Source organism: Oncorhynchus nerka, linkage group LG20, assembly GCF_034236695.1.
Source record: "Oncorhynchus nerka isolate Pitt River linkage group LG20, Oner_Uvic_2.0, whole genome shotgun sequence".
NCBI classification, from domain to species: domain Eukaryota; kingdom Metazoa; phylum Chordata; class Actinopteri; order Salmoniformes; family Salmonidae; genus Oncorhynchus; species Oncorhynchus nerka.
This window is the reverse complement of record NC_088415.1, coordinates 14106009-14130002: the sequence shown is the minus strand read 5'-3', so window position 1 is coordinate 14130002 and position 23994 is coordinate 14106009. Positions and strand designations below refer to the sequence as shown.

General features: G+C 42.0%; 2 protein-coding genes across 2 annotated transcripts; one reads left to right on the top strand and one right to left on the bottom strand.

Annotated features, from left to right (window-relative positions):
• Nucleotides 1-5109: 5109 nt before the first annotated feature.
• Nucleotides 5110-19125, top strand: usp11 (ubiquitin specific peptidase 11). Its single transcript, XM_029654777.2, has 21 exons — nt 5110-5318; nt 6978-7087; nt 7174-7304; nt 7743-7860; nt 7985-8130; nt 8935-8996; nt 9215-9314; nt 9413-9586; nt 9709-9867; nt 9992-10216; nt 10307-10390; nt 10519-10613; nt 10718-10924; nt 11064-11179; nt 11298-11843; nt 13328-13398; nt 13513-13625; nt 14625-14774; nt 15730-15845; nt 15925-16013; nt 16113-19125. The coding sequence occupies exons 1-21, from the start codon at nt 5209-5211 to the stop codon at nt 16281-16283; spliced, it is 3093 nt and encodes a 1030-aa protein (XP_029510637.2). The 5' UTR covers nt 5110-5208; the 3' UTR covers nt 16284-19125.
• A 154-nt stretch (nt 19126-19279) lies between these two features.
• On the bottom strand, nt 19280-23001 carry zgc:86609 (ER membrane protein complex subunit 3-like). The gene is made up of 9 exons (XM_029654778.2): nt 22901-23001; nt 22350-22533; nt 22179-22236; nt 22000-22093; nt 21715-21819; nt 21422-21503; nt 20858-20937; nt 20514-20596; nt 19280-20252 (listed from the first exon to the last, which is right to left on the bottom strand). Exons 2-9 carry the CDS (start codon nt 22496-22498, stop codon nt 20124-20126), a joined length of 780 nt encoding a protein of 259 aa, XP_029510638.1. The 5' UTR covers nt 22499-22533; nt 22901-23001; the 3' UTR covers nt 19280-20123.
• Nucleotides 23002-23994: the final 993 nt, after the last annotated feature.

Below are 23994 nucleotides of genomic sequence, written 5' to 3'. Positions count from 1 at the left end.
ATAAATTATTTGTGGTGGAACATTGTGTTTTTGCATATATGGTGATCACAGATGACAAAAGTATTGTTTTGAATAGTGGCATCTAAATTTAATCTCAACATAATTGGCAAGGAAGCAATGTGCATTGTTGATGACAGGACATCTATTTATCAGAAAAAGGGTTCTCTCCCATGACCAGAAGGAACAAAGTACTGTACATGTCATTTTGGCACATACACTTTAGACATGAGGCACACTGAATATCTGGGTGAATATTCACAATACTTTACCCGACAGAATAGTTCACTGTACCCATGTGGTGGTTAACAGAATCCATGACATTGATACATTATCATGGCGACTACTTCTAGGATTGGCAGAAGGTCTTACAGACACAACTTATATTAAAAGCACAACAACCGATAACAAAAAAATAAACGAGGTTCATAATGTGTGGAGAAGCAGCTTCAATTACATTTTGCTTTAAGCCTTTAATAGCTCATGCAATCAGTGCATTAAAACAAACAACAAGGAAATGTTCTATACATTAAAACATTTCTGCTCTCTACATATAGTGTCAAGTATGGCATAAGAATAGAGTACAAGTAGAAACCATCTTGATTGTGGCAAGTTTCATTGTTTATGTCATGCTTTATGTATGGTGCTATCACCTATTATTTATCAATACGTTTCAATTAGGTTATAAAAATGCCACAAAACCATTAGTGATTCCAAATAAGGCATTAAGGAAGAACCACTTAGTTGTTTATACATGCAAAGACTACAATGTCCTCCTCTACACGAAACTCAGGTGTTTTATTTTGCATTTGGATGAAGGACAATCTCTCCTTGTAAATGTCACACTCTGTATGGATAGTTCCTATTTGTAAAGAAAGCTGTTTCCTTAGGACAGATACAAGGCATAAAGGTATTATGTTCAATGTATGCCTATGACTTGCCTAGTTAAATAAAGGTTAAATAAAACATCTAATAAAAAATGCCTATGATGATGATGCATGTTGGAATAAATGTTTTAATACTGCAATGAAATGATTCAGCTTGACTTTAATTTGTGCACATTGCAGACACTAGTACGGTATGCCTTTTAAATGATGTACAGTTAATCAATGTTTTTCCCTGAAAGGTAAGGAACATAACTGCATAAATAACTGTTGTGCTCCATCAGATTCATATTTATGACATTCATCCGATGCCTACTAGTAAAAGAAACACAGGTGTGACCAAAATCTTTACCTGGAAACAGGTGAACAACATCTTTACCTGGAAACGGGCGTGACCAACATCTTTACCTGGAAACAGGTGAACAACATCTTTACCTGGCAATGGGCGTGACCAAAATCTTTAACTGGAAACGGAGATGTGACCAAAATCTTTAACTGGAAACGGAGGTGTGAACCAACATCTTTACCTGGAAACAGAGGTGTGACCAACATCTTTACCTGGAAACAGGTGACCAACATCTTTACCTGGAAACAGGTGACCAACATCTTTACCTGGAAACAGAGGTGTGACCAACATCTTTACCTGGAAACAGGTGACCAACATCTTTACCTGGAAACAGGTGACCAACATCTTTACCTGGAAACATGTGACCAACATCTTTACCTGGAAACAGGTGACCAACATCTTTACCTGGAAACAGAGGTGTGACCAACATCTTTACCTGGAAACAGAGGTGTGACCAACATCTTTACCTGGAAACAGAGGTGTGACCAACATCTTTACCTGGAAACCGGTGACCAACATCTTTACCTGGAAACAGAGGTGTGACCAACATCTTTACCTGGAAACAGGTGACCAACATCTTTACCTGGAAACAGGTGACCAACATCTTTACCTGGAAACAGAGGTGTGACCAACATCTTTACCTGGAAACAGGTGACCAACATCTTTACCTGGAAACAGAGGAGTGACCAACATCCTTACCTGGAAACAGAGATGTGACCAACATCTTTACCTGGAAACAGAGGTGTGACCAACATCTTTACCTGGAAACAGAGGTGTGACCAACATCTTTACCTGGAAACTCTTTACCTGGAAACAGAGGTGTGACCAACATCTTTACCTGGAAACAGGTGACCAACATCTTTGCCTGGAAACAGGTGAACAACATCTTTACCTGGAAACAGGTGACCAACATCTTTACCTGGAAACAGGTGACCAACATCTTTACCTGGAAACAGAGGAGTGACCAACATCTTTACCTGGAAACAGAGGTGTGACCAACATCTTTACCTGGAAACAGAGGTGTGACCAACATCTTTACCTGGAAACAGAGGTGTGACCAACATCTTTACCTGGAAACAGAGGTGTGACCAACATCTTTACCTGGAAACAGAGGTGAGACCAACATCTTTACCTGGAAACAGAGGTGAGACCAACATCTTTACCTGGAAACAGAGGTGTGACCAACATCTTTACCTGGAAACAGGTGACCAACATCTTTACCTGGAAACAGAGGAGTGACCAACATCCTTACCTGGAAACAGAGGTGTGACCAACATCTTTACCTGGAAACAGAGGTGTGACCAACATCTTTACCTGGAAACAGAGGTGTGACCAACATCTTTACCTGGAAACCGGTGACCAACATCTTTACCTGGAAACAGAGGTGTGACCAACATCTTTACCTGGAAACAGGTGACCGACATCTTTGCCTGGAAACAGGTGAACAACATCTTTACCTGGAAACAGGTGACCAACATCTTTACCTGGAAACAGGTGACCAACATCTTTACCTGGAAACAGAGGAGTGACCAACATCTTTACCTGGAAACAGAGGTGTGACCAACATCTTTACCTGGAAACAGAGGTGTGACCAACATCTTTACCTGGAAACAGAGGTGTGACCAACATCTTTACCTGGAAACAGAGGTGTGACCAACATCTTTACCTGGAAACAGAGGTGAGACCAACATCTTTACCTGGAAACAGAGGTGAGACCAACATCTTTACCTGGAAACAGAGGTGTGACCAACATCTTTACCTGGAAACAGGTGACCAACATCTTTACCTGGAAACAGAGGTGTGACCAACATCTTTACCTGGAAACAGAGGTGTGACCAACATCTTTACCTGGAAACCGGTGACCAACATCTTTACATGGAAACAGAGGTGTGACCAACATCTTTACCTGGAAACAGAGGTGTGACCAACATCTTTACCTGGAAACAGGTGACCAACATCTTTACCTGGAAACAGAGGTGTGACCAAAATCTTTAACTGGAAATGGAGGTGTGACCAACATCTTTGCCTGGAAACAGGTGACCAACATCTTTACCTGGAAACAGGTGACCAACATCTTTACCTGGAAACAGGTGACCAACATCTTTACCTGGAAACAGAGGAGTGACCAACATCTTTACCTGGAAACAGAGGAGTGACCAACATCTTTACCTGGAAACAGAGGTGTGACCAACATCTTTACCTGGAAACAGAGGTGTGACCAACATCTTTACCTGGAAACAGAGGTGTGACCAACATCTTTACCTGGAAACAGAGGTGAGACCAACATCTTTACCTGGAAACAGAGGTGTGACCAACATCTTAGTTATGCCTTTCTCTGCCATGAAGAATATTGACATACAGGAAATTATAGGATATTCTTTTTGCCATAAACGTGTGCAGATTCTCTTGAGGATGTGAACTATTTATGGATATAAAAAGGCAGCATGGCCATGAGGTGTCAGTGAATTCCAATATCCCATGGGTTCTAACACTGCAAAAGATACACATGGGGTTCTGCAAGCCTAACACTCTCAGACCAACACCAAAGCTTGTTTGCATATTTAACAAATAAGGGCAGACAGACCAAACTGCTGAAAAAAAATTCACGCACTACAGGTGGCTATATCGATCTGCTAATACAGGACTAGTAAAGGCCCAGTGCACCACTTTTGAGAAAATCATTGTTTTCAAATGTTTTATTTATTCTGATTTTTTTTACGGGGTGCTGCAGAACCCTCAGCGCCAATACTACCTGAGGCTTTGGACATCCATTGTGATTGCAATTGGTAGTTAATTTCTGCAGCGTGCTACAGTGGGGCAACTGAGACTTAGTCCTCACTAGGTAAATGTGTAATTATGGATGCAGGTATTAGAGATTAATGTAACTACGATAGTCATAGGTTTGGGTTCATTGTGTCAAATGCAATCAAAATAACACCTTTAGATAACTCTGACCAAACTCTGAAGCAACACTTACAACTGATCATAACTACACCATGTCCATAGAATGAACCCTAAAAGAAGGAAGGCTAGGAATATACAAAAACAGCCTTGTTACTTATATTTCAACCACAGAGGAAATAGGTCATGTTTTTACTTACAAATGTTTTTACCAAATGAGTGTATAGCGCCATCTTGTGCTTATTATGAAAATGGCATTCCTCCATGATATTCTCTCCAATATCATCATCCATTGACCACATTTCACAAATCATGTGTAATTTATAAAAACGTATCTTACACCAGAACAGCATATGATAGCCGCCCTGTAGGAATGCATATTACAGACAATCAAGAGGCCTGGAGCGCCATAACCACAGGGTGGCTGGTTCAAGCTGCACTATATTTAGCATTTTAGTCATTACGCAAACACTCTTATATAGAGCGACTTACAGTAGTTGGTTCATTCATTTTCATACTGGACTCAGGTGAGAATCAAACACAACCCTGGCGTTGCAAGTGCCATGCTCAATCAACTGAGCCACATGGCACACTGCATTACAACTGTTCCCTTGTCAGGTATTCCCATGATGTATATAAACTTGTGGGTTTATATACATCATTGAGTGATACACTAGTACAGGTATACAGTTTCCCAACCCCATGGGCCCAATAGGTGGTCCTCGTTTTTGTTCTTGCCCTAAACTGATACAACTAATTCAACTGATCAGCATAAACCATTCTGGCCGTCCCCAAGGAGAGATATGGGAAACACTAACATTAGAGAATGAAGTGACGATTGGATTCATAATTCTTGACATACTGAGCGTGTGACCTCTGGATACAATATCACCTGCTTGGAAGGAAAACACTCACAAGTTAAAAAAATATATTTAAAAAATACGTTTGCATTCAAGGATGTTGTCACCATCAAAATACTTCCTGCTTCCTGAATCATCTCACCAAGGGTTTCTCCACATAATCTATGCGGTGGTTGACTTCAGTGTTTTTCTTGCAGAATTCTGATATTTATGAGTTATTATGGCTACTACTACTTCAGCTGCGGTTACAGAACCTCCTGGATTAGAGACTCAACGCAAAGAAATCGAGTCTTTACTTCAGGAACATGAACTCCGTGCAGGGGATACTTGGTAAGACTAAAGATACTTATAACCAACCCGCCCTCTGCTCTGAATTTAAACCCTACACTGAAATACCGACAACAAATAATGACAGTGATGTCTTTGCTGTTGCTTAGATGGCATATCGTAATCAGCATAATTTAGCATTATCTTTAGATAATGGCATTTTTTAATTGCCAAATGTGTGTTATTACTCTTGCCTGAAATATATGCGCTGGTGTTTGTGGAATGACGTTTGATCACTGCGTTATTAGCAAGTTAGCATTTTAGGGAAGAGCATGATGCGGAAAACTAGCGAGCTAACGTTATGTCAACTCACTGTAGTTGTTTGGTTAACCAACTAGTTAGTTGGATTGTGATACTATTATTACGATTAACATCATTTCCCAGACTGCCAGCTGACATAGCCTGTTGGGACATATCATGTCAAAGTTTTGGCTGTAGGAAGCGAGCTTACATTAGCTAGCTCCACTGCCAGCAGGCTAGCCCGCCTGTTAGCTGTTACGCTAGCTAGGAGAGGGACAGCTATCTAGTAACTTGCAATCCTTTCGGTTTAATGTCAAATTGTTGGCATTCTGTATGTTTTCTAAAGCTTGCAGATTATTCTGTGTTGTCTCTATTATTTTGAGAAAGTGAGCGCCATCTAAGTTAGTTAGCTAGCTAGCTAGCTGGCTGGTACTTTCGTTTTTGCCAGCAAAGTTTCGTTTTATTCAGAGGTGGGAAAAGTACCCGATTGTCATAGTTGAGTTGAAGTAAAGTCTTAATAGAAAATGACTCCAGTAAAAGTCCCCCAGTAAAATACTACTTGAGTAAAAGTCAAAGTATTTGATTTTAAGTGCACTTAAGTATCAGAAATAAATGCTAAGTATCAAAAGTAAAAGTATAAATAATGTCACTTTCCTTATATTAAACAAACCAGACCGGACGATTTTCTTGATTAAAAATAATAATATTGACGGATAGCCAGGGGCACAGTCCAACACTCAGATATCATTTACAAACCAAGCATGTTGTGTTTAGTGAGTCCGCCAGATCAGAGGCAGTAGGGATGACCAGGGATTTACTCTTGATAAGTGTGTGAATCGGACCATTTTCCTGTCCTGCTAAGCATTCAAAATGTAAGAAGTACTTTTGGGTTTCAGGGAACATGTATGGAGTTAAAAAGTATATTTATTTAGAAATGTAGTGAAGTACAGATACCCCCCAAAACTACTTAAGTAGTACCTTAAAGTATTGTTTTTCCTTAAATACTTTACACCACTGGATTTATCAGTATAACACCCAGATGAGGAAGGATCGCTGCTACCGTTGTGGTTATATAAAGGCCAGGAAATCTGTGTGAAGGAATGAAACACCATTCAAGTGCTGTTTTGTCCTAACAAACTCAATTTAAAAAGGGAATTAGACCACTAACTTTAGCTAGGTAGCCATGATTTGCTAAAGGTTAGCTGCCCTAATTTTGAAATATCCATTCCTGCAATTGTGAATTTTCCATTATAGCTAGAATTGTATCAATAAATAAACCAAATGCACCCCAATCAGAAAAGAGATTGCTGTAATGATAAAATACTAGTCTAGGGGGATGTGATGTGGAGCTGTTGGTTAATTAATGTCGGCAGACAAAATATAAGTCTCCAATTTAGCTGTTCCTATAACTAACACATGCAGGTACCTGGTGGAGAGGCGATGGTATGAGCAGTGGAAGGAGTATGTGGAAACAGGAGACCAGAACTCCTCTTCTTTTCCTGGACAGATTGACAACACAGAGCTGTTTGAGGGTGAGTGTCACATCACAAAGAGGTCCTGTAACAACAAGACACCGTATTAAGTCAGAGACGTATCATTATCATTATGATACCCACAGAACTGGATTCATACCACCTGAAGGAGCGTCTGGTGGAGAATGAGGACTTTGTGTTGATCCCTGCTGAAGCATGGCATAAGCTTCTGGCCTGGTATGGCATGGTAGAGGTCCAGCCTGCCCTGGAGCGAAAGGTAAATGGCAATTCCACAGTAACAGTGACACTGAGACTCAGATCTTTCATTATGAAATGTATGTCAAACAAAAACCAATGATTTCAAAGTTAAACAAACAATACAACTCTATGCACAAGGACTACTTTTAAAAATGTCCACTGACAATTTTACAAAAAACACATTTAATTGAAGAACAATGCAGATGCAGCACACTGTCATTCTGTGACCAAACTTTGCATTGGCACTGTTCTTCAAGTAAATACATTTTTGTAAAATGTCACTCTTAACGTGGAATTGCCCCAAAATAGAATGGTCACAGAGATGCAGAGAACCTGCAGAACCAATGGTCAAATCATATCATGTTGTACTAACTCATGTTATAGCTATGAAAAGACACAACAAGTGTTTCATTTGTATTAGGCAGTACATTGACTGTTAATGCATGGTCTGTTTCAGGTGGTGGATCTGCCCAGCCTAGTCAAGGTTGAGGTCTACCCTGTGGAAATCTTCTTGTGCCTCCATAGCAACATGGAAAATGTTGTGACGGCACAGTTTAGCCGTGCTGATCACATCCGTAAGTAGAAACACATTCAAAAGATGCGTTAGTAGCTATGTTGAGTCACTGTGCACCTCATATATATTTATATATATATATATATATAATGTATATGTGTGTGTTTTCATGTTTTCCCCTTCAGATACGATTCAGAAGGTGATGATGACGCAGTTTGATGTGGTGGAGGGGGCAGAGACCCGGCTGTGGATGAAGAGCTCAGACACCAGCTGTGAGAGGCTGAGGAATGTCCACGTCAGAGTCCTCGACTCCTGCCTCAGCTCTGGCATGGTATGTCTGCTCCCCAGACTGTCAGCGTTCCGCCCCTCATCCCACCCCTCCCCACACCTACCTGCTCCCCTGGCTGTCAGCATTCCGCCCCTCATCCCACCCCTCCCCACACCTACCTCCTCCCCTGGCTGTCAGCGCTCCGCCCCTCATCCCACCCCTCCCCACACCTACCTCCTCCCCTGGCTGTCAGCGCTCCACCCCTCATCCCACCCCTCCCCACACCTACCTGCTCCCCTGGCTGTCAGCGCTCCGCCCCTCATCCCACCCCTCCCCACACCTTCCTCCTCCCTGGCTGTCAGTGCTCCGCCCCTCATCCCACCCCCCCCACACCTACCTCCTCCCCTGGCTGTCAGCGCTCCGCCCCTCATCCCACCCCTCCCCACACCTACCTCCTCCCCTGGCTGTCAGCGCTCCGCCCCTCATCCCACCCCTCCCCACACCTACCTCCTCCCTGGCTGTCAGCGTTCCGCCCCTCATCCCACCCCTCCCCACACCTACCTGCTCCCCTGGCTGTCAGCGCTCCGTGCCTCATCCCACCCCTCCCCACACCTACCTGCTCCCCTGGCTGTCAGCGCTCCGCCCCTCATCCCACCCCTCCCCACACCTACCTCCTCCCCTGGCTGTCAGCGCTCCGCCCCTCATCCCACCCCTCCCCACACCTACCTCCTCCCCTGGCTGTCAGCGCTCCGCCCCTCATCCCACCCCTCCCCACACCTACCTGCTCCCCTGGCTGTCAGCGCTGAGATACAGTGGTAGTGTGTTTCAATGGCAGCTGTGTTGTAACATGTCCTGCCTGCATTGCAGACGGTGATCATGGAGATGAGGAATGCAGATGGTACCTGGCCCAGCTCCAGACCGCAGATCATGTGGGGGTTATTTCTTTTAACCATTTTTCTTTCTTTGCTAATATTATCAGTGTGTCATTAGAGAATGTACTGTTGCTAATATAGCAACGCAGTTTTGTGGTAATGGTGATTCCCATATGTCGGATAAGAAAGCGTGTTGTATCTGTAGGAGTCTACACTACCTTTTTTCTTATTGTATTATTCAGTAGATGATATGTTTCTCCTTCCCTGTCTTGTAGGAGGAACTCTGTGGAGGAGCAGGACTCTTACCGAGGCCAGCCAGGAGTCTGTGGCCTCACCAATCTGGGAAACACATGTTTCATGAACTCTGCACTGCAGGTAAGTCATCATTACTACATAATGTGTCAATGCTGTACCTAAATGCAGGGACCTGGTCTATGATGGATGGATTGTGTTCCTCTCCCTGCTCTGTCCAGTGTCTCAGTAACACTCCTCCACTGACGGAGTACTTCCTGAGGAATGCCTATCTGGAGGAGCTCAACTTCACCAACCCCCTGGGCATGAAGGGGGAGATCGCAGAGGCCTACGCTGATGTCATCAAACAGATGTGGTCGGGGAGGCACTACTCTGTGGTTCCCAGGATCTTCAAGGTAGTTATCAGTGTGTGACACTCTGCCCACACTTTTATAATAAATTAAAAAGGCTTGTCAGTCTGTCATGCCACGGTGTTACCATGCGTACCTTGAGAACCTTGTGTTGTTTTTCATACCAGACCAAGGTTGGTCACTTTGCCTCCCAGTTTCTGGGCTACCAGCAGCATGACTCCCAGGAGCTGCTCTCCTTCCTGCTGGACGGGCTTCATGAGGATCTCAATCGGGTCAAGAACAAGGAGTACATCGAGCTGAGGGACGCCGCTGGCAGGCCTGACCAGGTAACAACATGTAGTGGAAAGAGGGCAGGGAGAATAATGGTAAAATACTGTACCACCATGGCTCTGCAAGCTGTAGTAGACCTAAAAGGCATTTTCACACTCACCCTTTGACCTCAACGTTCAGGAAGTGGCAGAGGAGGCATGGCGTAACCACCGGAGACGGAACGACTCCGCGATTGTTGACACCTTCCACGGCTTGTTCAAGTCCACCCTGGTTTGCCCCGAGTGCCGCAAAGTGTCTGTCACCTTTGACCCCTTCTGCTACCTGAGCGTGCCCCTGCCTGTTAGCAAGGACCGGGTAATGGAGGTGTTCTTCGTCTCTCTGGATCCTGTGGCCAAACCTGTTCAGGTACAAGATTCATCTTCCTGTAGTTGGCCCTACATCATGCTTTTTATTTGTGACCATGTGTATTGATTTATTTGTTTACTCTCCCACCAGCATCGCTTGGTTGTACCCAAAGCTGGCAAAGTGTTTGACCTGTGCTCCGTTCTCTCGGAAATGACCAAAATTCCAGCCAATCAAGTAAGACACCGTTTTAAAATCACTGTGAAATAAACAGTAGCCTCTGGTAACTCTTTTGTCATTCGTCACATAAAATGTTGAGTTGATACTGACCTGTGCTTCTCTCATTTCCTTATTTCCTATTTCAGATGGTTGTGGCCGACGTGTTCAACCATCGCTTCTATAAGCTGTACCATGCTGATGAGTCTCTAAGCTGCATCCTGGACCGGGATGACATATTTGTGTATGTAAAAAAAAACAGCATTTACCTCCACACCAAAAACATACTTTTTGGGGCTGTTCCTGTTAGCATCTCCCCTGACACCTGTCTGTGTGTTTTCCTGATAGGTATGAGCTGAACAGAGGCTCTATGGAGGAGGAGGGGGATGAGGAGGTGCTGGCTCTGTACCTGAGGGAGCGCTCCCACTACAGGGACTACGGCTCAGGGAGCAGCAGCTACGGGACGTCCCTGTTCGGACACCCACTGCTCATGACCGTGCCTCGAGGCCAGTGCAGCCGTGACGCCCTCTATCACCTCTTCCTGCAGCGGCTAGCGTGAGTTACTGTCACAGACCAAACATCAGCTAAAAGAGTCAATGCTTTATAATGGAGGTTCTTATCAAGTTTGATTGTGATAACTGGTTGTAAAGATGCTGTACTGTGTCTGAAAGATGGTGCGATGATGTTTCCACAGGCGTTATGTCCGACCACCAGATCCCTCAGAGGAGGAGGATGAGGAGGAGGGTGAAGATGATGATGACGATGAGGAGGAAGAATTGTACAAGACCCAGACCAATGGTGTCAGCTACGGTAACTGAGCTCTAAAATTCTCACTTAGCAAATCATTGATACGCTGGACAGAATGTATTTCTACAAGCTCGCGATTTTACTTATTGTTTCCACTCCACAATGTTGTCTGTCTCCACAGATGACGGCGAGGATGACTGTGAGAGGCCAGAACCCTCCAAGAGGGATCACTGTTGTGATGGTGTCGGCCAAGGGCCTGCTGTGACCCAGACTCAGCCAGACCAGACCCAGGAGTCTGGAGGAGAGGCACACGCTGACGAGGGGTCCAGCAGTGAGGTCAGGGCAGGGTGCAGCACAGAGGACAGTGCCTCGGCATCCTGCAGTGCTGGAGCCAGTGGTGGTGCTGGAGCCAGTGGTGGTGCTGGAGCCAGTGGTGGTGCTGGAGCCAGTGGTGGTGCCAGTGGTGGTGCTAGTGTTGATGCCAGTGCTACAGGCCCAACAGACAGCCAGCAGGGTGCAGGCCACCAGCAGCAGCAGCCATGTGAGGAGGAGGAGGAGGAGAGGGGTGAATGCCCCCCCTGCCTGCCACAGGCCAACGAGAGGCAGGCAAAGAGAAAGGGCTGCGAGGCCAGACGGAGGAAGCTGCTCTTCTCCATCCAGGCGGTCAACTCCAACGGCACCACAGAGAGAGGCATGGGAGAGGACGGCAGTGCCTTCTCTTTTAGCTGTGAGTCTCAGACATCACTTTCACACTGCCAACTGCTTTGTCACTCCTGTAGCTAGGCTCATATACACTGTCTATACAGCAGTATGTGGACACTCCTTTAAATTAGTGGATTCAGCTATTTTAGCCACACCCATTGCTGACGGGTGTATAAAATCGAGCACACTGCCATGCAATCTCCATAGACAAACATTAGCAGTAGAATGGCCTTATGAAGAGCTCAGTGACTTTCAATGTGGCACCGCCATAGAATGCCACCTTTCCGACAAGTCAGTTTGTCAAATTTCTGCCCTGCTAGAGCTGCCCCGGTCAACTGTAAGTGCTGTTATTTTGTAGTGGAAATGTCTAGGAGCCACAACGGCTCAGCCGCAAAGTGGTAGGCCACATAAGCTCACAGAACAGGACCGCTGAAGTGCATATCGCGTAAAAAATTGTCTGTCCTCGGTTGCAACATCACCACCGAGTTCCAAACTGTCTCTGGAAGCAACGTCCGCACAAGAACTGTTCGTCTGGAGCTTCATGAAATGGGTTTCCATGGCCGAACAGCCGCACACAAGCCTAAGATGTGCAATGCCAATCGTTGGCTGGAGTGGTGTAATGCTCACCACCATTGGACTCTGGAGCAGTGGAAATGCGTTGTCTGGAGTGATGAATCACTCTTCACCATCTAGCAGTGCGACTGACAAATCTGGGTTTGGTGGATGCCAGGAGAACGCTACTTGCCCCAATGCATAGTGCCAACTGTCATTTTTGGTGGAGGAGGAATAATGGTCTGGGCTGTTTTTCACGGTTCGGGCCAGGCCCCATTTAGTTCCAGTGAAGGGAAATCTTAATGCTACATACTATGACATTCTAGACCATTCTATGCTTCCAGCTTTGTAGATAATTTTTACATTTTTAAATGGAACCTTTATTTAACTATGCAATTCAGTTAAGAACAAATTCTTATGTACGGCCTACGGTGGAACAGTGGGTTAACTATCTTGTTCAGGGGCAGAACGACAGATTTTTACCTTGTGAGCTCAGGGATTCGATCCAGCAACCTTTCGGTAACTGGCCCAACGCTCTAACCACAAGGCTACCTGCCGCCCAACAAAGCGAGGTCCATACAGAAATGGTTTGTTGAGATTGGTGTGGAAGAACTTGACTGGCCTGCACAGAGCCCTGACCTCAACCCCATCAAACACCTTTAGGATGAATTGGAACACATACTGCGAGCCAGGCCTAATCGCCCAACATCACTAATGCTCCTGTGGCATTAGTCCCCCGCAGTAATGTTCCAACATCTAGTAGAAAGCCTTCCCAGAAGAGTGGAGGCTGTTACAGCAGCGAATGGAGGACCAACTCCATATTGATGTCCATGATTTTGGAATGAGATGTTCGACAAGCAGGTGTCCACATACATTTGGCCACGTAGTGTACTTTTCCTTTGTTTTGGAGCTTAGTAGCTGGACATTTGATGTGATATTACTGTATCTCTTTCACAGCTCAACCATATGTAGCCATGGACTGGGATCCTGACATGAAGAAGAAATACTACAACGAGAATGAGGCAGAGGTATGTGTGAATAATGCTTTACAGTATATGTGTTATTAAAGTGTGAAGGTGTTAAATGTGTTTGGGCCTGCTTGCTGGTCATTTAGCTAACTCCAGAACTCCTTCCATCCACAGAAGTATGTGAAACACCAAAGCATGGAGGTTCCTCACCAGCAGACCACAGTGCAGCTGCAGGAGTGCATTGAGCTCTTTACCACTGTGGAGACCCTGGAGGAAGAAAACCCTTGGTACTACTGCCCCACACCTGTTATTTCTATCTATCCTACCCTATCTGTCCTCCTGTGGAAACTATTCAGGCCCCTTGACATTTTCCACATTTTGTTACGTTACAGCCTTATTGTAACATTGATTAAATACAAAATAAAATCCTCAGCAATCTACACACAATACCTCATAATGACAAAGCAAAAACTGTTAAAACATTATTTTTTTAATTACATACGTTTTCAGACCCTTTGTGATGAGACTCAAAATTGAGCTCAGGTGCATCCTGTTTCCTTTGATCATGCTTGATGTTCCTTCAACTTGATTGAAGTCCACCTGAGGTAAATTCAATTGATTGGACATGATTTGGAAAAGCACACACCTGTTTATATCAGGTCCCACAGTTGACAGTGAATGTCAGAGCAAAAACCAAGCCATGAGGTTGAATGAGTTGTCTGTAGAGATCCGAGACAGGATTGTGTCGAGGCACAGATCTGAGGAAGGGTACCAAAACATTTCTGCAACATTGAAGGTCCCCAAGAACACAGTGGCCTCCATCATTCTTAAAACGGAAGAAGTTTGGAACCACCAAGACTCTTCCTAGAGCTTTACAGTATCTATCTATCTACTGTATTTATCTATGTACAGTATCTATATCTACACTACACTATCAATCTATTTAAAGTATTTATATATAATCTACAGTATTTATCTATTTACTGTATACTGTAGATTTTATTTAACCTTTATTTAACTTAGATACTATAGATATCTACTGTAGGTAGATACTATAGTATCTATCTAAGTTAAAGTTAAATAAATAGAATCTGTCCATCTACAGTATCTATCGATCTCTGTCTAACAAGAATGATGCTGAATAGAGTTAAAATGTCAGTTTTCCCAGAAAAAGATGTAGACTTAATATTTTTTACAATCAGTAACATATTACAACTTACTCCTAAATACTGTTGTGATTTGTGTGCAATGGTCTTCTAAAGATGTGTTGCATGTGTTTTCTGCAGGTACTGCCCAATGTGTAAGAAACACCAACTGGCCACTAAGAAACTGGACCTGTGGTCACTGCCGGAGGTTCTCATCATCCACCTGAAGCGCTTCTCTTACACCAAGTACTCCAGGGAGAAGCTGGACATCATCGTTGACTTCCCTCTCAGGTTAGTTACATCCTGTCTGTGTCTTCTACACTGAACAAAAATATAAATGCAACATGTAAAGTGTTGGTTTCATGAGCTGAAATAAAATGTACTTTTTCATACACACAGTAAGTTTATTTCTCTATAATTATGTGCACAAATTTGTTTACACCCCTGTTAATCAGCATTTCTCCTCAGCAAAGATAATCCATCCACCTGACAGGTTTGGCATATCAAAAAGCTGATTAAACAGCATGATCATTACACAGGTGCACATTGTGACCATAAAAGGCCACTTTACAGTGTGCAGTTTTGTCTCACAACACAATGCCACAGATGTCTCAGGTTTTGAGGGACCGTGCAATTGGCATGCTGACTGCAGTTATGTCCACCAGAGCTGTTCCCAGATAATTTTATGATAATTTCTCTACCATACCATAAGCCCCCTCCAACGTCGTTTAGAGAATTTGGCAGTACGTCCACCCGGCCTCCCAACCGCAGACCATGTGTAACCACCCCAGCCCATGACCTCCACATTCGGATTCATCACCTGTGGGATCGTCTGTGACCAGCCACCCAGACAGCTGATGAAACTGAGGACTATTTCTATCTATAATAAAGCCCTTTCTGTGGGGGGAAAAACTCATTCTGATTGGCTGGGCCTGTCTCCCTTAGTGGGTGGGCCTATGCTCTCCCCCTCCCAGGCCCACCCATGGCTGTGCCCCTATCATGTCATGAAATCCATAGATTACGGCCTAATGAATTCATTTCACTTGACTGATTTCCTTATATTAACTGTAACTTAATAAAATCATTGTTGTATTTATAGTTTTGTTCAGTATAATAATAAACATTCTGTCCACATGGTTTTAAGTGGGGAGGATGTCAGTGTGACTAGTGTAAACTCTAAGCCACTACAGTGTTATTAGTGTTGAGAGGAGCTATCCTAATCCAACCCTTTTGCTCTTTATTGCAGACACCTCGACTTTTCAGGTTGTCTGCTGAGGAAGACCGGTGCAAATGGAGAGCCGCCCAGCCGATATGATCTGATAGCAGTATCCAACCACTACGGTGGACTCCGAGATGGACATTGTGAGACGCTGCTTTTGTATGTCATACTTTGATATATGCCTTCAAGTCAGTGTTTAACATTTCTCTCCTCTCTCGACAGACACCAGTTATGCCCAGAACAAAGACAACGGACAATGGTATTACTTCGATGACAGCAAGGTGACATATGCAAGGGAGGAACAAATTGTGGTAAGTTTAGCTAAAGGACAGCTGAGAATTATTTATACATTTTTGTTTTCTTGCAATGTCATGATCTCCCCTCCTTTGCCTATTACCCTCCCCTTCTAGACCAATGCTGCCTACCTCCTGTTCTACCACCGACAAGATAAGATTCGCCAGCCCACCTTACCCGCCCCCTTGGACAGCTCCTCTCCCACCCAGCTTGCTAATGATGTCACTTCCCCCAAACACGATGGGATGGAGGGAGCCACTCCCTGTGTCAACATGGAAACAGACTGAAGCAGATTTGTTAGTTTTTTTTCTTCTTTTTCCTGAGTTGATGGGGCTTTTTGATTTTGTATTGTTTGATTTCTTTTCTATTCCAAAAAAACTTGAACCTTCTTCCTCTGTTCTGCATTGAACAAGGAGTGAGAGGCTAGATTCTCAGGCCGGTGGAGAAGAGTGAGGAATACAATTTATTCTTTCTTTTTTTTTCTTTTTTAGATTATTGAGTAAATCTGGGGACACCAATATAGTAGAACATTGAATGATGAAATCTGTCATTGCTTAATCAGTGTCTGTCTATGCTGATGCCAAATGGACCTCTTAGTGATTGGATATAGTCAATCATAATTTAGATGATTCAAGACCTATGAATTGTGAATATCTGTGCACCACTATCTATCTGTACTGTGATGCACTGCTGGAAAGATGACCTCTAACTTTGATCCACTGCTGTGCTTCTTAATTGAGCTGAAATCGAGGCAGATTTCCTTGAGGCTGTTTGAATAGATTTGAACGCATTTTGCTCTAGAAGGTAAATCACAATGTATGAGGTTAAAGGCCCAGTGCAGTCAAACTTGATTTCCTGTGTTTTATATATTTCCTCATTATGAGGTTGGAATAATACTGTGAAATTGTGAAAATTATGCCGTTTTGGTGTAAGCTATTTTGAAAAGACCTGAATTTCAGCTTGATTTCCATGGGTGGAGTTTTGGCATGCCTTGTGACATCACCAGGCGTTATAAGTTAGACCAATAACAGTTTCAAACCTCCCTACCGATAACGGCTAGTTTTCAGGATACATATCCCTCCAATTATGGCTCATTCAATACAATTCAGAAATATCTGACTTCAGTGCCTTCAAGACAACTGAGAACTCTGAGAAGAAAAACTCTTGACTGGTAAAAATAGTTTTGAATGGTCATCCACCTCGGAATTCCGAATCGGAAACTGTGGCATCTTTCTAGAACTCCGACTGTCTGACTTGAAGATCACTGACATCATGATTTGACCTCGCCCCGCCCCCATTAAAAAAAACATATATATTAAATCACAGTAAGGTACTTAATTGTTACACAGAAATGATTTGATATTCAGATCAGAAGGGAAAGGGAAAATCCACTCAAAAGCTATCTTTTGTTATTTTTCCATTAGTCCGCTGTTGATACAGCAAAATGCATCATCATGATGATGTGGTCAGTGACCCTTTGCTTCTTGAATGTCCAATATCTTAACTTGACTGCTGACATGGAAAACATGTTGTGACTGTCAACAGTGTACTATTGAAAAATACACCTAAGATAGTTTTTTTTTTTTTTTTGTGGATTTACACTTTAACAGCATGGATAACCTGGTTTGAGTTAACTCCTGATTTTAAAATTAGATTACATTCTCCTATTACTCTGTTTTCTTTATATCAAGAACTGCATTAACCGAAACATTGCAATGTGATTTATATGGAACATAAAGGTGAAGAAAACCATAGTATTAGAAGCAGACACTTTGAATACCGTTGGAGGCGTTGTATATTTTCTCTTGCGATCCATTATTTGTTTTTCATTGAATTATCAGACACACATAAATTGGGCCTCTTGGTGCTCATGGACATATTTCTAGTTAGGATTAGTTTTCCACTATCAACAGTGATTTTGAGATAGAATCTCTGGTGCAGGACATAAACAGATGCATATTTTTCGCATTCAAATATAATTTGTACTCTTTTAGTAGAAGCAAATAAATGGCTACATCTTTCAAATTAGATATTAGTTTAATTTTATTCTGTGCAATTTCTTAATGACGAGCAATGGATAGAGAGCTCTAAAATGATTTTTTAAAGCGCATCTGTACAGTATTTTTCTATTGTAAAAAATGTTTTGTCTTTGGTCATCTGATTCAGAGACAGGGATGGGGTGAATTAATTGACTTTGTTAATAGATTAAATATTTTATTGTATACTCATCTTTTGATATTAATAAATGATTACTATAGCCAGTAGGCATGAGGTAGATTTGACACTTTTACATGACATCCTGGCTTTCCTTCTCTTTCTACCAGTAAATGATCAGGGTTTACAATCCGATCGAAGGTGGCTGTGAGAGCTGGTTAACTCCAGCCCTTCTTTAGAGATGTCGTTTAGGTTGGGCTGTGGCCATGCTCTGAATGGCAAGGCCTGCTTAGTTTGGGATGTTCATTCTTTTCCTGAGAGAGCAATATGCAGTTGTCAATATGCAGTTTATAGAAACTGGAGCAGAAGGCCATTATTCTGCCTAAAAACCTGTAAAAGGTCAATCTTCATATTTTTGTTTGTCAATCACATTGGTACAATATGTTCAGGCACACACAAGGTTAATCCCAGCCAGCCTGACTACACAATTATCTTATTCACCAACACCCGTTTGGTCTGAAATTACTGTTCAAAACATAAAGCCATTTTGTACAATGGAGTGACTGCAATGATTATATTCTTGTATCAACACGCGATTGGTGATGCTGCAGTAAATGTCTGGGCTTTTAGTGGGAACAGAGGCACTCTCCAAGGTAGTTTAGTGTTTTCTGAGTGATCTGGAAGAGGCCAAGCTGCCATCCCAAACATATTCCTTGGTCCTCCAGAACTACTTAACGTCCAGTATGATACATGAATGTCCACATTTAGGATGTTGCAGTGCACTGAATACTGTACCCACTTTCTTATACGAGAAACCTTTTTACAAAGTTTTCATATTCATACCTTAATGAAAATGGGCATTTCACACCTGCATCATCTTCCCCTTCTGTCCCAATGTTACTTTGACACAATGCAGTAAAGTTGCTACTTTGCGATGAGTATGTGAAATAAAATAAAATGTCTGATTCATTCTCATACATTGTATGTGTATAATACTTCATCCTCAGGATGATATGGCTAAACATCTAATTATGCAGTCCTCAGATGTACCATACATGCTACGCATTGCTTTTCTACACGGAGATCAGGCATTCCACGTAATTGATGAAACATACTTTACGAGAAAGCCTTCAGATCTGCAGATAATTTATTTCTAAATCTCCACAGCCAAGCAGATGGTATATTTCCAATACATCCTCACCTCCCCATATCACCACCTCTTCTGGCACAGATACAAAAACATCAGCTCCAATGGACAGGCTACATCTCATTCAATTATACAGTACAGCCAAAGCAGATGTTTTGGCAAGATTTTGTATGTTTAAAAATGCTTAAATGGTATTGGGAACTAATCATGTAACACCAGTTCACCTCTGAAAGAGACCCCACGGGCACAGAATAGCTGAAGAAAAGAAAACTTTTTTTTTTTTTTACTCCTGAGAACCTTAAAACTTAAACAAACACAAACAATGCAGACAATATCAGAGATGAGGCCTTGGTTCACACACACACACAAAGAGAACAAGCCATTTCAGAAATGTGCAGAGAAGCATGTCTGAAATTAATCAACACAACCAAACTATTTTCTACAAATAATACATCGGTGTGATGCACTGATATTTGAATACAGAATGAAATCAGTTAACAGTAAGGCGTAATAGTGAAAAATTGCAAGGCAACAATAAAACTAAGCTGAGAACATGCATAATTTACATTCAACTTACACTATTTTCACACAACGAAACAAATAGGCATTAGTTGTCATTAAATTAATGTCAGAGGTTAAATATGTTTGCCTTTCTATTGTTTTTTTTATTATTGCCTTGAGCCAAAAATATACTGTTTAGGTATCACAATCATATTTAAGACATTTTTTAAATATTTTTTTTTACAACTGCCTCAGAGAACCCTGATGATACACTGTATCACAGAAACTGGCTGGCTCTACAGCAGCAGTTAAGTCAATAACCTCATTAGAACATTGTGGCTTTTATCTCTTGACTGAAGATTCCACAAAAGTTCAGATCTCGAGACATCAGCTCCTCCTCAACGTTCTCCAGGGCCCATTTGTGCTCCACAATCTCCAACGCCTCCCATTCACTCTGAAAGAACAAGGGAGACAGGCTTAAAAAAGAAAACCCCTACTAGTACGAAAATTGGCTTCAACAACCACTATGTCTTTGATTTAAGTCCATCATTACACAATAACTAATTGCCCCAGGATAGAACAAAACAATATCCTCATGACTTTAGATGAAAGTATATTAGCAAGATTAGACATTAAAGCTTAATGATTGATGGTGATCGTCCACGTACAGCTAGCTAATGCTGAGAGACTGACATCAAGGCTGTTAGTTTCTCACCTTAAAGGCCTTGTTAGGATCAGGTGGCATGGCCATGGCAGCGCCAGTCATCTGATCCTGCATGATCCTCGACTGATCCGCAGCTGGAACACAAGACCAACAGTCATCATGTAATACGAAAATGTGCCCGCCACATCGTACCTCAGTTGGGTTGCAACTGGGACAAGTACAGTAAACAACTCTGAAATGCATTCACAAGGTAGATACAGTATTATGTTAACAGAGTTCTAAAACGAGTTGTTCCAACATGTTTTCTACATTAATACCAAGGTACCAAGTCTTTCTGTATTCTTGTTAAACATATACACTATGAAAATGGCAAAGACTTGGCATTATCAGCTTACCATTGTCCTGTCCAAGAATGAGGCTGTACATACTCCTCAGTCCAAAAACATTAAGGAAATACCAAGAGGCTGAGCTCACCCTAGAAACAATTACAAATAAAATAATCAACTGAATCGCATCCTCAACATAGGAATATACTGAATCAAATCCTAAAGATTGTCTTGACAAGAATGCAATTGGATAATTCCTACCATACAACTCTATGCAAGATGACTAATTTGATCAATTTACACAGTAAAAAAAATTAACTGTGCTGATGCTAAGTTTGGTACCAGAATAACAGTAAAATCTCCCTCGGTTGTATTCTGTTGGCAAACTTTGTATCTGCACAATTCTTCCTGTAAATGTGTTTTTGTAAAATGTTCAGTGGAAATTGTTAGAAGTTGTGCATAGAGGTCCATTCTATGATTTGTTAAACTTCAAGAGGTTTTTGTTAGGTATACATTTTATGCGGAATTCCATTACCCTTGAATTACCCAAAGTATGTTTCTATTTGTGCTTTGCTGGTGTAATTAAAAGGCTGGTTGAAAACAACAGACAACTGAATGAATGGAATACTGTACCAGGATGCATCAAGAGACAACAGTTCAATTCCACGCTGCAGCATTGGTTTGAATCTCAATGTCAGAGGAAAGGGAACCTTAGCTGTGGGGGGAAAAATAGTATTAACAGTGTTCAATACCACTTCAATACAATAGTAAGTGGCTGTGGTGTAATTATATTGCAAACAATTCAGGATGACTGTATATTATATGTAGGCATCGTTTCCTATCTAATTATTGGACCAATTTTGCAAGTTCAACATCTAACGTGAGGTTATGCAGGGCAGTCAATGTCCCTAACAGGCTGAACTTACTAATGACAAAGCCAGAGAATGCCCAGTTGATCCATCCTCCAATCACAATCATGGGAAGTACATTGGTCAGATTTCCCTTCATCATGTCAGTCAGCATGCTGGTATCTGAAAAAGGAAGCGTTGTTGAATAATTGTGTGTAGCACAGCAGTAAAAAAATAAATAATTGTTACCACATTTTAATGCATCTCTGAGAGTGAGAAAATGTGTTGCTAATCTCATTTATAAGAATGGAACTAAACTAGACTGTCAAAGTGGGAAGAACACAAATAGTTAGATTGACTCACCAGTCATTGGGTTTTTGGGAGTCACCTTTCGCTTGACCTTCTTGAAGAACCCAGTCTCCGCATCATTGAAATATTGCTTTCGCATGTTAAATGACTACAAAAAAATATATACTTTTATTCTCTAACGCACACTAGGAATAGAACATTTCAGAATATAAAAAATATTATGCAAATCTTACTTGTTTAGGGATATACTTTCCATTTTCTCTTAAGATGCGGCTACGCAGAAGGACTTGGCTGCAAAAGTCAATTTAATGTTATAGTAAGCTGACATATTTAGTCATGATTACAACAGTGTGCCTAATGTTTCTCATACCATGGGATAACAGTATTTCAGTCAGTTAACTCACCTGTCTGACACCTGTTCCAGATCAACTTTTTTGTCACTTTGCAGGAGTTGGGTGACATAGTGACGGATAATTCCAACGCAAAATGTAATCAATACAATTGGTAAAACCACCCATATTCGGATACTTGAATCCAGAAGCAACTCAGCCATGTTTTTTAACTGGTTAGCGTACCTACAGGACTATTCTGTGAAGGAAAAAAGACAGTTGAACAAATAACGTTATCCTAATAGATTGTGAGCTGCTCAAGTCACTAGACAAATAACTTCCTCGTTCTAGGCTGTCCTGAAAGCGTTGCTTACTATCTTTGGCTCGGATCTTTAGTTGACACGACGGCCCTAGGGGGCTTCCTGTAACTTAACTTAACTTAGCTAGCTGCTAGTTCGCATATAGCATGCTACCCAAATAGGTTTCCTTAAATAATTGAATAAGACAAGACCGTCTCCAACCACAGATTATTGAAAGGAGTGAGTGTAGCCATCCAAACAACAACCGTATTTTTCACATACGTTAATATATTAATTAAATGATAAGCTCAAATAACGCGTTTATACCTTTTTTAAGTCCAATTCTCCGACCATCAGAGAAGCGAGCGCTTTCTTCTGACCTTTGAACTCCATAACGCTTTGACCCCTGACGTATGATCAAATACGGTCATTATGCAGAATGATATTATGTATTTTCTGAAGATAGAAAGCATCCACATTTAAATAATCAATAATACATTTTAGTTCAACCAATTAATGATCTAATGAATGTAGTTTCAGCTGTCGAAAAACGGTGCGTGCTAGTAGGGATCCTTGGGACGTCCCCATTTATTTAAAACATTATGGATAAACTGACAAGATATACATGTCTCTCCACCCTAGCAATGGGAGAGCCGTTGTCCACATAGCGATATGTTGGGCTTTCTAGCTCCCGCTTATACTTTCTCTGGATTGGTGTAATCATTTTTGAAATATGTGATGAGGGTTGTTGACCTCAACTGCATTCATACCATGGCATTGTTGAATAGTTGTTTCTGATTGGCTTTAAGGGAATTCTAGAACGTGCATTATTTCCGTATAACACACAGTATATCAGCACAGTAGAATTCAATGGCTATAGTTCATTCCTACATGTTGTTTGAACTGCATTTGAAAACTAAAGTCAAATTGAAAACCTTATCGGCACTGTTGAATTCGATTTTCATAATGGATAATCAAATCGGGGTTATGCATACTCAGGAAAATAATACAACTCCGTGAAAGGTTAGTTCCACCACTTTCATTATCCCTTATGTATTAAATTGAGAGAGATGCTATGCTACTAGCCTCATGCCATGAACGTGCATATCAATCTCCAGACAACTCCGATAAAAAGTGTTTTTCTCAAAGATGCCGGGATGTCACGTGTCCACCTTATATCAGTACACTCGTAACAACTAAAGCATTACGAAACGTATATTTAATTCAATAAACCTCACATAGTAAATAAGCCATAAATGTTTTTGTTCACCAAATTCAACACTCATATCGAACTCCATACAAAAAAACTCCCTGTTTTGTGTGCGAAAAAACTCCACCTGCTGGAAGGAGACAGATTTTCCGCTGAGTTGGGCCTCTCGCTCTCAATTCAAAGGGCTTTATTGGCATGGGAAACATGTGTT

Excerpts from the sequence above, each read along its gene's own strand:
- usp11 (XM_029654777.2), top strand. The coding sequence starts at position 5,209 with ATGGCTACTACTACTTCAGCTGCGGTTACAGAACCTCCTGGATTAGAG. Across the intron at positions 8,131-8,934 it reads CCTGCCTCAGCTCTGGCATG|ACGGTGATCATGGAGATGAG; the intron begins GTATGTCTGCTC and ends CCTGCATTGCAG. Across the intron at positions 11,844-13,327 it reads CAGTGCCTTCTCTTTTAGCT|CTCAACCATATGTAGCCATG; the intron begins GTGAGTCTCAGA and ends TCTCTTTCACAG.
- zgc:86609 (XM_029654778.2), bottom strand. The coding sequence starts at position 22,498 with ATGGCTGAGTTGCTTCTGGATTCAAGTATCCGAATATGGGTGGTTTTA. Across the intron at positions 20,938-21,421 it reads TTGTCTCTTGATGCATCCTG|GGTGAGCTCAGCCTCTTGGT; the intron begins GTACAGTATTCC and ends AATTGTTTCTAG. Across the intron at positions 20,597-20,857 it reads CATTCTTGGACAGGACAATG|CTGCGGATCAGTCGAGGATC; the intron begins GTAAGCTGATAA and ends CTTGTGTTCCAG.